Below are 14,614 nucleotides of genomic sequence, written 5' to 3' on the forward strand. Positions count from 1 at the left end.
TCTATTTTACGTTAAATATCAATCTGATAATTTTTTTCTACTTGATTTTTCATGTATGTCTTTAAATTTGGTAGAAAATTTATTTATATTTTTTTATGCAATTTATGGGTACTTATATATTTTATAAAATCTTTAAACTTATGCTGGTAAAATTAAAATATAGAGTTTTTTCTTACGTAAAAGCTTGTATGTTAAAAGAGAAAAAGAAATCTCCGTTTCCCCGTTGGGGATCCCCAGTGCCCGTTGGGAGTGGGGATGAGGGTTTATTTATATTTCTTGATGGGGATGAGGATTGGAATGACGATTCGGGAGTGGGGATGGGGATTGGGGTATCTTGTATTCTCCGCCCGCGTTGCCATCTCTAAACAGGATTGTCCCAAACGTATGAACCCTGTTAATCATTATGTTCTTTGCATCTTTAATAACGTGTTTGTTGCGAAAGCCCTAACAAACATGCACTTACAAAAAGATTATTTTATCAAGTTCATATACCAAACTTTTGATGTTCCAAATTAAATTCTCAAAAGCTTTGGATGGAAAAGAGAGACGTTAAAAAAACGAGGGCTAGACATGTAACTTCAGAACATAAAAGGGGCGAAATATGAATTTGAGTTGACTTAGGAGCAAATCGTTGTTCTGCCTGACGTGAACTTTAAGCAAATTGCAATCAAACTTCCGCTGATGAAGACGCTCTTACGCCGAATTATCATTCCTTACACCAAATCCTCTTCATCAATCAATACTAACCTTCCTCGCTTTCAGAATTGCATTAATACGGCGGCAGAATCACCACACACGGCGGCGGCGCTGGAAGAGGAAGAGAAGACAGCGGAAACAATCACCTGCGTCTGCAAATCCTTTTCAAATAACCTCAACTGGGAAACCCTTAATCGGAAGCTTAAGTTCATCGACGTCAGAAACTCAGCTATCATCAACAAAGTATTGATTCAACTCCAAGAACCACCAAATGCCAAAAAGGCTCTGTCTTTCTTCCACTGGTCATCCCATTTCGGCAACATCACACACCAAACACGAACGTACGCTCTTGTAATACACATTTTGGTTAATGCGAAGCTAATCAAAGATGCCAGCGCGTTAATTGAATCAGTTCTTATCCGATCTGTTACAGGTAATTTGAAAGATCCTGACTGTAAAGGATCTTCTTCTGTCCTCTCGTTTATTCATTCGTTGATGAATAGTTATGAGGTCACTAGTTCAACTCCATTTGTGTTTGATTTAACGATACAAATTTGTTCAAAGTTGAGGATGATTGATGAGGCTATAGATGTATGTTTTTGTTTGGGAGAACATGGATTTAGATTGAGTGTTATCAGTTACAATACCTTATTGCACGTAATTCAGAAATCAGATAAGACTAAGTTGGTTTGGAGAGTTTATGAGCAGATGATCAAACATAGAACATATCCAAATGAAAAGACTACCGGGATCATGATTAACGCATTGTGTAAAGAAGGAAAGCTGCAAACTTTTGTTGATATGATAGATAGGATTGATGGAAAGAGATGCTTGCCTAGAGTGATCGTTAACACTTGTTTGGTTTTCACGATGATAGAGGAAGGAAAAATCGAAGATGGGTTAGTTTTGTTAAAGAGGATGTTGATAAAGAACATGATTACGGATACCATTTCATATTCTTTGATCGTGTATGCCAAGATAAAGCTAGGACAATTAGAGTCTGCACGGGAGGTGTTCGATGAAATGCTCAAGAGAGGTTTCAAGGCAAATTCCTTTGTGCACACATCTTTTATAGGAGCATATTGTGAGGCTGGAAAGGTTGAAAGTGGAGATGAACTGTTTAAAGAAATGGAATGTATCGGTTTGAAGCCATACAATGACACATATACTCATATGATTGTTGGTTTTTCAAAAGTTGGAAGATTTGAAGAAAGCTTGAATCTTTGTCAAAAAATGGTGCAAAATGGATTCATTCCAAGTTGTTTAACCTTCAATGAAGTGGTTAAAATGGTAAATGGACATGAGAGTGTGCATAAAGTAGATGAAATGTTGACTCTTTTGTTGGATAAAGGGTTCTTGCCAGATGTAAATACATATACCTATCTTGTTGCAGGTTATGGACGTGATGGAGATATTGAGGGGGTTTTGAAGGTTTATTATGAAATGGAATACAGGAAACTATCTCCTGGGGTTTTGGTGTTTACTTGGTTGATTGTTAGTCTTTATGAATGTGGAAGATCGGAGGAATCAGAGAGATATTTTAGAACAATGAAAGCTCGATCTTTAGTCCCCATAGATTACACATATCATAAGTTGATTTCCAATCTTGAAATAGAAAATGATATAAATTAGATCATAGTCGCTTGAATTTTTGTGAAAAATGACACTTTAACCAACTCAAATGTGTTGTGAAAGGGTAAACAATACTATTGGTTGTCATTTTATAATTTATATCATTAACCCTCTATACAATAGTTTTGTTATCGATTGACAATCATAAAACCAAAAAAGATGACAACTATTTAAATCCATATATTAAACACCATGTCATATAATGCAAATGAAAGCTACAATAAGCAACATAGATGATACGACAAAATGAAGTGGATTCAACTCTTTAACCCATGACTTTTGGCCTCCATCCTTCAATTACATCTTCTGTGAGTGGCATAGTTTTTGTGAATGACTCCAATGAGAACACAGTCTGTATGCATACAACAACATTCAATTTCATCAATTAACTATAAAGTTGATAAATTTATGCAAATATTAACAAGAATTGATGTAGAAAGTAAAGTAGAATACCTTCATGTATGTTTTGAGATGAGGAAGTGAATCTGGAACTGACCACTGCTTATAATGACCTAAAGCAATCTCCAAATGGTAAAGCTTTGGTCCAAGTGACAAGTCAGCACCAGATATATCCTTGCCATTAATAAATGGGCCCTATTCAAGAAAGTCAAATTAAAGTCAACTAACAAATAATAGTGTCTCTATTCAATATAAGATACGAGAGAAACTCACATTTTCTTTTATGTAATCATTGAAAGCAGATAACTCATTAAGTAAAGCTTCTTCTTTTCCATCGTTAGGGTCTTTGCTTTTCAAGAACCCAATATATGTTGAAAAAATCTTTGACCCACTGCACATATCAATCACCAATCACCAATGAGCAATGAAAGTCAAGAATTGGACAAAAGGGGGATAAAGAACATAAACATACATGGAAGCTTTCTCGGGTGGAGTCAACAATGGTGGTTCAGGGAACTTCTCCTCTACTGTCTGTGTAATAACATCTGAATCCGCTATCCATTTGTCATCAAGCTTCACGATAGGAACTTTACCTTCTGGGCTTATACTTAGAAACCTACATAAAACTCGAGTGTCAAGACTACAGAAACTAAAGTATCGGAAAGGAAATACTGTAGCGTATGATTACCATTCTGGTTTGTTAGCAAGATCAATTAACTTGAGATTGTAAGGAAGATGCTTCTCCTCCAAAGTCAATAAAACTCTCTGAGTAAAAGGGCCTGAAAACAAGGAGAAATCGCTCACAATAACTATACATCCAAATTTTATACCACTCGTGAAATGTCGCATTAATTCATCTAATGTCAATCAAATAAAAGCAATTGATGAATTGAGCAAGTTATTCTACAAACCGGAGAAGAAGGAATAGGAACTTACAGTCGCCGAGCCTATTAGGGACAGTGATAGACGATTTGGCGCAGACCTCGAGAGGGTTGGAAGACATGGCGATGGGGGTTAGGTTTCTTCTGAAGCCAGAACGCTTGAAATTGCGAGAATTGGTGGAGAAGAGGTTGAGGTTATTTGGGTTGCAGGTGAGGTGTTTGATAGATATCGTCAACGCCGTGGTAGGCGGATGGATTCTAATAGCAGACATTTTTGGCCGAAGGAAAGGAATTGGTTAATAACGTGACGCCTGACGGAGTATTATTTTAGAGTGAGTGATGTCGCAAGCGATGAGGTTTGTGTTGACGTGTGCAATTTCTTTGCCAAGTGAGAATGAGGATGAAACAAATTATATTTCTTACAAAGTTTCTTTTAATATACTACTAAACTTTGTTAAAAAAACAATAATAATAATTAAGGAATAAATTTTACAGATTTTTAAAATGATATTTTTCAAAAGGATTTAATTGGTTTACATGCCTAGTGTAAGTGTAAGGTCCGAATTGGTATTTCGACTCTATAGTTGTTTTACTCAATTTATTAAACACCTAGAGAGAAATTGAAAAAAAGGGAAGAGAAACACTATTATTTAAGTATACTATGGTCATGTTTGGTAAATCGCAAATATGACACAATGATCAAAGAACATATTATGAAGAACAGTTTGACATTTAATGATCATATATATGTTACAATTTATTGTTCCTTTTCTGGTTATGGTCATAGGATTGGATGCTCATCATATTTCTTTCGGCACCAAAACCGATCTAAACTACAAACCCAAATATGATATATAATAAGCTGAAAATCCAAGAAACATCTTTTATACAGTTTAGTATTAAAAGACATGAGAAGTGATTTAATTTTAAATTTTACAAAAGATGTGGATTTTGCTTTCAGGGAAGAGGGGTTGGAATTTTTTTTATACAGTTTAGTATTAGGTTGCATTCATGTTCTCTTTTAGTAGTGCCACAAATTAATTATTTAACTCATTGTATTTTCATGTGGATCTGTTTTTACTTAAAAATAAAAGTAAATTACTGAAATCGTCCATATGGGTTGATTAAAATTGCACGTTTGGTCCCTAATTTTGTTTTTGTTTTTGTTTTGTTTTTTTTTTTGCACTCAGATCGTCCCTGTGGTTTGATTTTGTTACGTTTTTTGTCTCTTACATACATAAAATTAGAGACTAAAACGTGCAATTTTGATCAAACCATAAGGACGAAAAACGTAACAAAATCAAACCACAAAGCCAATCCAAGTGCAAAAAAAAGTTAGAGACAAAATGTGTAATTTTGACCAAACCAATCAAGATTAAGATGTTGTTTGTTTTTTTGGAAAAAAACATCTTCAGACCTCTTATTGCTGCGCGACACAACATTTTTCATTTCGCAGCTGTTTGTTTTTTAGAAGTTTTCAGAGTCAAAAACCTCTGCGCGTGCTCTGTTTGGCGCAGCACTTGTACTTCCTCTTCCAATCTTTTTTTTTCTTGCTGAAAATTTTATTATATGTTGTTGAAATTGTATTTCACTTTTTTTTCGTTTTTTTTTGTTTATTCTTGTTGATTTTTTTTTTGTTTTTTTTATATTGAATAATTATAGATTCATGATGAAATATCATTATTTTTTACTAAATATCTTTACTTTTTTGTTGAAATATAATTATTTTTTATTGAAATATCATTAATTCTTGCCGAAATGTTATACATTATTAAATTTTCCGTATTAAAAAACTATTTTTGATTTATAAATTTAGTTTATTTTAATTTTTTAATATCTGCAGCAGTATGCAGATGTTAAAAAAACAAACACGCTTCTTATTACATTCTGCAGCTGTTTGGTCCATCTCTTTTACTACAGAAGGTTGCAGAGTCTGCAGACTTCATGAATTTTTGCTTCAGAAAATCAAACAATACCTAACTGTTTCACTTGGCGTTTAGCTCAAAATTGAATTTCTCTTGCACCAAATTTACAAAACAGGGAAATTAACATTCAAAACTAATGTCTTCATTTTGTAATCTGATGGAAGAAGGAATCGATGGCTGCTTTTTTTAATTGTTCCTGCACGATGATGATTTGGATTTGGGCTATCGATTGGTGTGGGCTTGGATACGGGCCTAAGGGAACATTCTTGGATAGGGCAAAGTTTTTAAATGGGCTGCAATGTTCCTCCTCAAGGCTCAAGTTTGTGTTAGCTTTGAAAAATGTTCTTTTGTATGTGTGGAAGGATAGAAATGCAAAGTTTTTCAAGAACTGAAAATATCTCGATAAATACGGCGGATGAAATACAATAAAAACCTTTTTAATTAGGTTAAATGTGGAGCCAAAAGGTTGATCTTAATTGGCATTATTGGTGTTGGAACCCTTTTATTTCATGTTCATTGTAACTCATTCTTTTTCTTGTGTTTTCCTAGTTTCTAGCTAGCTTGTTTTTAATTTTATGTCTGCTTCATAAAAAAAAAAAAAAAAAAAAAACAAAACAAGGGAGAGGAATCAATTCATGTAGTCCACAATGCTTTATTTAAAAATGATAGTTATACATATTTATCAATCATCTTTTTATAGATTAAATAAAGAACAAAGTTTTACATAGACATAGCGGGTAAACGAGCAACAAGCTGTGTCGCAACCCCTTTTTGGATGGCAAAACTAATTTTTTTAAAAACAAAATCTATTGATCTTGGAGTCATAACATTACTATGCATTACCTGTTGGACTCTATTGAGTAGCTCCACAGCTTCCGGCGCAAGGAAACCGAAAGTATCAAATGCAAAGGGTATAAACGTGTGTTGATTTTCCATGCACGGTTTCTCATGTTTAGCCACTTTGCTTGATGCAACTTTTAAAGCAGCTTGCCCCACAGTGAAAACTCCACTCCCCAAGCCCACAAGAGGGGGAACCCCTGTTAGATCCATGCATACATGTTCATGTTTTCCTCCATTCCATCCAAATACTAAAACATCAACTGGTCAAAGTGTTGATCTTCCTTCCAATGAGACAGTCAGAAAATTAACAGGTGCCTCTTTCTTGGCAGAAACCCCAACACGCCTAAATATGTCGAAAAAAACATACCTAACCAGGTCGTGTCGGTACTTGAAACCCGAAAGCTCTTTACGATGAATTGCATGATCCCCAAAGGAGTCCAAGCATGCCTTGCGACAGACAAGGCAAGTCTTGTCATCCAGAAATAAAGGGATCATAAGGCGATACTTGAGGATGGCACAGTACTCCACTGGCAACATATGCTGGCCAAGACCGTCAATAGGAATAGTCATAAGAAAATCCTGAGCATGTGGGGCCTTAGACACTCAAAAATTGCTTTCTGCCTAATCGTCATGTCGAAGTAAACTTCTATGTCTTGGACAATTTTACTAAAAATGACACTCGCCAATGAATGTTAGGCTTTTGGAGGGACGGTGTCCTTATTAGTGAGATCGCTGAAATCAAAGCCCAAAATCGTATCACGAAGACAGGCCAAAGCACAAACATAATCTAAATCCATACAACATATGTCGTTATTTCGTAAGATGTGGTCTTGTAACACCCACGATTGAGCTCGTGAGGCTACAAAAGCATATGAGGAAGCCTCTACTGCTGAGTACAACCCCAAACCACCGAGCCTAATTGGTAACGAAGCCATTCGCCTATGAAGGTCCCCAAAGAACGGACCCCACAAACTATAATGTCCTCAATCGACCTACGTAACCCTTTATCAAAACACAAAACAACCTCTTCCATGTGAACGGGTTGACACGTTCTCAGGCCAAAGAAAAGTTTGATGATGCCCATGCAAGAACGAAACAAAAGGGGTTCACTCTGGGGGTCATGTAATTGTGGTAGAAGGCGCATCAAATCAACAGCCTTGGCAGCCCTCTTTATGCCTAACCCATTAATAAAACCCGCATCTCTACTAGCAGCTCCCCCAAGAAGCTTCACCCCCACTGATGGTCGCCCAATGTCAGCAGGGAATAAACATGTACGAAGCTTCCTACCATCGCATGAAGGCCAAAATAGCTCAGTTTTCTTGATATTCAGCTCAAGTCCTAATCCCGGGCTTGCCACACTAACGATGTCCAAAACTCTAGCCACCTCCTCTAAATCTCCAATGATGGTCCCATCATTGAGGTACCAAGCATGAAGAAGAAACTTGAATTTGTCTCTAATTTGATGTATAAGTGGGTGCAGTACAAGAGCAAAAAGAAGTGGTCCCAAAGGGTCGTCTTGATGGACCCCAGTACTGGACCAAATATGCTTATCTCCCAAATACAACCTTGCTGCATGTCCACATAAGAATTCAACCCATAAGGAAATAGAAGGGCATCTCATCCTGACCTCGTGAAGTAAGGCAGACCTATCCACTAAATTGAAGGCATTCTATAAATCCACACTAGGCATTGCAAGAGATCCATCATCATTACGTGCACTCAACACCCTATTGATACTATGAAGTACAACTTCAGCGCCACCTGACACACCTACTCCAAATTGAAATTCATTAAGGTATTGTGCCATTTCTTTACCAACTCCTTTCATAGCAACTTTGAGACCAGACACCTCCATATAGTGCCTACAACAATAGGACGGATTCCATTACTAGGTTTTGGGAGCGGAGTAAAAGGTGCATACACTACAAATTCTGCCAGACATGACAGACATCTTCCCCCTAGTCACATAATAACCATTGCTATGATGGCATGTAAGAGATCTGTAGCTATATCAGAACTCTCCCCATATAGAGCATCCAAAATGTGTTGAGCTCTCAAGCTGTGTCTACCACACGAAGTTCCTTTAACGATTTAATATAACCAAGAACATTATCAATATCTACTATAAGGGGAGGCTCAGAATAAATGGTGCTCGACATGGATGGGGGTGGCTTGTATGGATGCTTAGCCTCTAAAGCTTTGATAGCGTCACTGTCATGTGAAGCAACACCCGATGAGCACAACACTTTCACTCCTGTTGTAAAATGTCCATCAACAACCTTATGGAGACATTGTCTGACGTTGGTGTTGCCCTTAATTCTGTCATCCTGAAAGCGATCAGCTCTTTGGCTCGATGAACCAAGACCTGCATTATCGAATGTATTTTCAACTAATATGACAATAACTTCCTCTTTCCCCCATGTAGCTAAATAATTCAATATGCAACGATCTTATAATGATTTCTTGTTCCCAAACCTACGTTCTTGTCTGTTCTTAGGCATGAACACCTGCAAAGTACATCGGGGAAGAAGCAATAGCCTAACCCACGATTCCACAGACTCGGGGTGAGCGATCACCTTGTTAAGAGTTGTTTGCGACACTTGAGAGAAAGCCATACGACAACTATGAGGGATACTTTTGACGGTCGTGATAGGTTCCTTGAAAACATGATCAAGTAGCTCAGCATCCAAAGCCATCCCTTCAAGTACTACGGTTTCATGCCAAATGGAAGTTGTCTTTGAAATGCCAATAATGTGTACACTCATGCCGTCAACCCTACCAGTAAATTGTAAACGACCATCAGGGTGGTGGCAATAGCGACTCAATGCATGAATATTCATACAATTAGCACATATCCATTGACCAAACGCCTTTAATGTTTCTTCTACATCCATATACAATCCATGGTCCCCAGAAAAAGCGTCTCACAACACATTTTTACGTTCATTGGAAGCAAGGTGTACCTTCTTAATATGAGATATCAAACGAGAAATCCCCTTAGACCCCACCTGACTATCTGGGCAACAATGAAACCCCCAAAAAGGACATGGCCAAGTACCGATCGAAGAAGTAGAATAAGAAGCCATGAAATAAAAGATAAGAAAACTAAGCCTCGAGCTGAAGCCCTAAAGTAAACGCTGAAGCCCTATGATGGAAACACCACAAACAAAATTTGGCGTGCACCAAATGAAGAAATCACCGGGAAGAAAAGGCTACATTCCCTTGAAAGTAAGGGCGACGGCCTCACAATCAATCTTGATTCCAAATTTAGGGGATAAATAGCCTTAAAGATCTTTGTGCAATAAAAGCCATGGTTTTGCATGAGACGTAAAATAAAACAGCTTGAATAGAGTTAAAAATGTGGTTGTAGTATTTGAAAATTTTACTTTGGCATTTTATCGAACACATGGTGGGCAGTGAAGTCGACATTTGATTTCAACTTGTATGAGACATGCTTGAAACCCATCATTTGCTAACCATAAACAATAAACCCATTTTATAGGTGTTCAATTACAAAGTCTAGACTTGTAGACCTAATCCAAAATTCTTTTTGTAGACCTAAACCCTTGAGAAAGATAGCTCTAAATAAAGGTGGAGAACGAGGCGGATCATGGGGGAGCGGAGAAGAGGATAAAGCTGGCTTATGGAGCAACACAATGGTGCCGGCTGAGGGACCGAAGATGTGAGAGCTTGATGGTCACGACGTGAGCCCATCGAATTTAGGGTTTCCTTAATTTTTCATTTTTCAAACTTGAAGGTTTGTTAAATATGGATAAATGCCAAATTTTAAATGTCTTAAATATGGAAAATAATAAATATTATTTAATAGAGATTTAAATTTAAATAATTATTTATTTATTATTTAGATAGTGAATTTAAGTATTTAATATTATTTATAATACATATTTATAAATTTGAATATTAACCTCTCATGATTTATTAATTGTTACATTGCATCCTCACAATTAATTAGAATGAATAACTGACAACTAAATTAAAAAAGTTTTAAATTTACCATTGTATTTATATATATTAAAATTGTATCTACTATATTTATAAGAAAGTTACAACATGCGCCCTCATATGCTTTAAATATTGACATTGTCAGTCTTACCATGACTAGGCTCACCCATTCTGATGTAGAGGTTTAAGGAGGTCTCTATGATTCCTAATGAGGTCGGTTTTTAATATGATTCATGCTTACCACCCTCACCGCCCTATTGCATTTTGAGAATGAAGTTACTGAAAGGGTTTGACAGTGATAATGACCAATCTAAACGTATTCTAAATACAAGTATAAAACAAAATCCCGTTTTATTAATAGAATGTGAAGTTCATATTATCCATGAAAATTATACATTCTCTTTATATTTTGTTGGTGGAGCTCGTGTGGTTAACCAACACTCAATCTAGAGTATAGTTGAGAATGATATGGAACTCGCGAATCTCAAGTGTAACTTGAGCCGGGGATCGTGTGATTTTGCACGGTAATTCACAATCTATTTAATGTGAATCTTATGTTATCCATAAAAGTTGCACATTCTCTTTTATAATTTGTTGATGGAGCTCGTGTGGTTAAACGACACGTCAATTTGAGAATATTGGTAGAGAATGAAGTGGAACTCGCGAATCTCAAGCGTAACTTGAGCCGGGACCACATAATTTTGTATGGTCAATTCACCATCTGTTCAGTGATCCGCGGTGACCCCGTCATTGAATCTGAGATGAACATAATCCGAGATTAACAAGCCATTGACAATCAATGAATCTCAAAGATCTAGAAATTTTGTAGTGATCGAAATTGGCAAAGGGATTTGCCTACCTAAGTAACTTTATGGTGTGTTTACGACATCCATTTACACATCATGGAGCCAAATATGGATCCTAGCCTTCTTAAATAATTTTATTTAGGGTAATTATTTTCTAAGGATAAATGAAACAAACTATAATGGAAATTGATATTAAATGATGTCTATAACTTTATCCACTAAAATCTACTGCTAAAAAAATCTTTGAAAGGATTAGCTATAAGGACGATCAGTCTTGTCAAATTCGTAGTTTGGGAACAGTTCTCATAAACAAAAAGAAAGATCATGCCTTCAATAAAGCTCTTCCTAGGTTACTACAAACATTGCATTCAAAACAATTAGAAAGAGAAATTATCAAATGTACGTTGTAAATTGACATATTGAAGTAAAATGGAATTTCCTTGAGTTAGGAGTTGACTAGGGTTAGTCAACTAGTTGACATGTCCATATCATCAGTTCATTCTGATTCTGATATGAACAACTTGGAATGACCATGAAGGATTCGCGTAACAAGTTGAGGTTTCTTTTTGAAACTAACATGGCCAATCATAGAAACTCAAACTTCAAAACACTCTCACAAATTTACTATCATGAATAGAAGTGTCAAGAAGAAGAAAGCTAATTTCCCATAGGTTAAAAGGCGATTAGTGTTGGTATACCTAATCTAGGCCCAAATGCCAAGGACAAAGGAAGGCTTATTCTGAGACATGTTCTGATACATATTCATTTCCATAAAAAGAAAGGACTTATAAAGCATACATTCCCCAAATATATATTTGAGGTGAAAGGACTGAAACATGAAAAAGTTAAATTTGAACATGGATCACATGCCCTTGATACTTTCTATAGGATCAAAATATAACTAGTTCTCCTATGTTAGGTGTTCAATCAAATATATGGATTTATAATGCCATTGGAACATTATTTCAAATCATTAAGTGTTTTACTAAGGATTAAGTACTAAAATTTGCAAGAATGTGTAGTGACTAAAATGAAGTAAAAAACTGAAACATGGAGAAGATAATTTGATCATGAATGTCAAGCCCTTGCTACTATTCATGGGATTAAAAGACAATTCTACTAAATGTTCAGTCTATGGTATTATAATTGAAATTGTTTATACTATGATTCATGAGGTAGTTCTGACTTATTTAAATGTATCTAACATGTTAAAAGAAATTCATGAAATCTATGAAGCAAGTATAGTAACAATAGTTCAAAGTTGATTCAAATATTTGAATAAGGTTATTATTGTGTGAATATTTGTTGAAATTAGTTTACCTAATGGATCGTTCAGATTGACCGCAATACGTACCGATTCAAATAAATCCAAAAGGTTTGGGTGAAGTGTATTTGTGGAATCACAGTCTTGGATACATAAATGAAAAATGCATTACCAAGTATTCAGTTGGATCAGATTTTGGATATAATTTGACCCCGAGTCTCATGATAAATGCAAATCTTTTTTTATCAAGATAGATGATGAATACATCAATGGGTGATGAGAATATTTGTTGGAATTAGTTTGCATTAATGGATCGTTTAGATTAACCACGATACATGGTAAGACTAACTTCGTATGAACGTAAGTTTGGAACCTTTTAGGTGTTTAGTGCTCTCATAAAACGAAGTTAAGAATCAACTGGGCAATAGGATGAGATACTCATAGTGAGAATCTCAGTCCAAACTTATTGATCATCTAAGAATTTGTGAAAAAGTCTCACGAATTGTATCCACCCATAACACTACCACCTGGAGTGTTATTTGGATAGAGAAACAAATCATCCATTGATTTTGTACTAGATGGGTCGTACTATTCTTATTAACAATTCATGGATTGTATCATGTATAGTGTTACCATAAGTCTCTTGATATTGTACTAGCTAATAAGGTTCATGAAACACTCTATGACATGTGAAGTGTCATTCATTCCTCACTATCACATATGGAGGTTTACGATTATGAGGCTTACGCTCGTTGTGAAGTGCTCAATAATCTAGAACTTATAATAGAGATGTGTTATCTCTTTGGAGATCCCATCAAGCATTTGGATAATTGTTTAACAAACCTTTTGAGAACAAAGTGTATGTTGCTCGAAGGGCAATCTTCCAAGAGAGGGAGTTGATTTCCAAAAGGTCTAGTGGGAGCCACATTGATCTTGATAAGATTCAAAATTCAACCAACAAAGAACCTAAAGTTGGACCGAACATTTAATTCGGAATTGAAAGAGCTATTTTGGAAACTGACATATTTCCACCTATTCCTTATAGATATGATAGAGGACATCATACGCCTAGTTATATAAGAGTTTATATTACTGAGGTAAATGAGTTATTGGTATGGAGCAATCAGGGTGTACCATCTATCAGAAACTATGGTAGGCCATAAAGGCTATGACATGGAATGAGGAAACATAGAGCGAGATTCAGTCCATGTATGTGAAAATTAGTAGATCAAGTACTTGGCCTTAACTAGTAGGTATGAGTAGATCTTCAAGAAGAGACAAGCATGGATAGGAAAAAATACATAATAAACCCAAGATAGGTTGTGAGGGATGTGTAAGCTTAATAAGTTCATTTATGGAATGAAATAAGCATCTCATAAGTGGGATCATTATTTTAATGAGAAAGTTCAAAGAGTTTGAATTTTGAGAAATAAAGATGAGCCATACATGTGTCAAAGATAGTGGGAGTAATTAGAATCTTTGTTTCAATGAGAAAGTTCAAGGAGTTTGAATTTCAAAAAACATAGATAAACCATATATATATATATATATATATATATATATATATATATATATATATATATGTCAATGCTAGTGAGAGAATTGTAGTCACTCTTTTATTGTATATAGATAATGTACAACTCATAGGAAACTATATTCTAACTTAGCAAGTGTAAAAACTTGGCTTGGTATGAGAATTGTTTCACTATGATACACATGGGAGATACAGGACATGTACATAATAAGGATCTATGGAGATAGATCAAAGTGATTTGTTTGATTAAGCAAAAGTATATAGAATCTTGAGGAAACTCGACATACAGAACTCGAAAAGGAGTTCGTGCTTAATATGGCATGACATTGAGCAATGCTACTATCCTAGTTCTACTATTGATCTAGAGGTTATGAGTCGTGTACCACATGATTCTGCTATGGGATCGATCATATATACCATGACATGTGCTAGATCTAATGACTCGTCTGCCTTGATCATGACAAGTTGGATTAGATCAATTTGGCAAGAATCAACGAATCAAGATCAAGAAAATTCTTAAGTGTCCTAGGAGGACAAATGGAATGATCTTGATAGTATGGAAGAGATCATTGTAAAAATTACATTGATGCTTAGTTCCACATTGATAAAGACGATTCTGTTAGCAATCAGAATTCATGCTTTTACAGAATGGTGATGTATTAGCACGGAAGAGT

At 35.6% G+C, this 14,614-nt stretch overlaps 2 protein-coding genes across 2 annotated transcripts; one reads left to right on the forward strand and one right to left on the reverse strand.

The window, feature by feature from the left end:
• Positions 1–631: 631 nt before the first annotated feature.
• LOC145087122 (Pentatricopeptide repeat (PPR) superfamily protein) lies at positions 632–2,372 on the forward strand. The gene has a single exon (XM_079025026.1). The coding sequence runs from the start codon at positions 682–684 to the stop codon at positions 2,326–2,328; it is 1,647 nt and encodes a 548-aa protein (XP_078881152.1). The 5' UTR covers positions 632–681; the 3' UTR covers positions 2,329–2,372.
• Positions 2,373–2,486: 114 nt separating this feature from the next.
• Positions 2,487–3,951, reverse strand: DHAR3 (dehydroascorbate reductase 1). The gene is made up of 6 exons (XM_079025027.1): positions 3,664–3,951; positions 3,416–3,506; positions 3,200–3,343; positions 3,001–3,118; positions 2,782–2,922; positions 2,487–2,680 (listed from the first exon to the last, which is right to left on the reverse strand). The coding sequence occupies exons 1-6, from the start codon at positions 3,878–3,880 to the stop codon at positions 2,594–2,596; spliced, it is 798 nt and encodes a 265-aa protein (XP_078881153.1). The 5' UTR covers positions 3,881–3,951; the 3' UTR covers positions 2,487–2,593.
• Between the last annotated feature and the right edge of the window lie 10,663 nt (positions 3,952–14,614).

The sequence above is a fragment of the Lactuca serriola genome, chromosome 2 (genome assembly GCF_051521515.1).
Source record: "Lactuca serriola cultivar US96UC23 chromosome 2, Lser_US96UC23_V15, whole genome shotgun sequence".
NCBI lineage: Eukaryota > Viridiplantae > Streptophyta > Magnoliopsida > Asterales > Asteraceae > Lactuca > Lactuca serriola.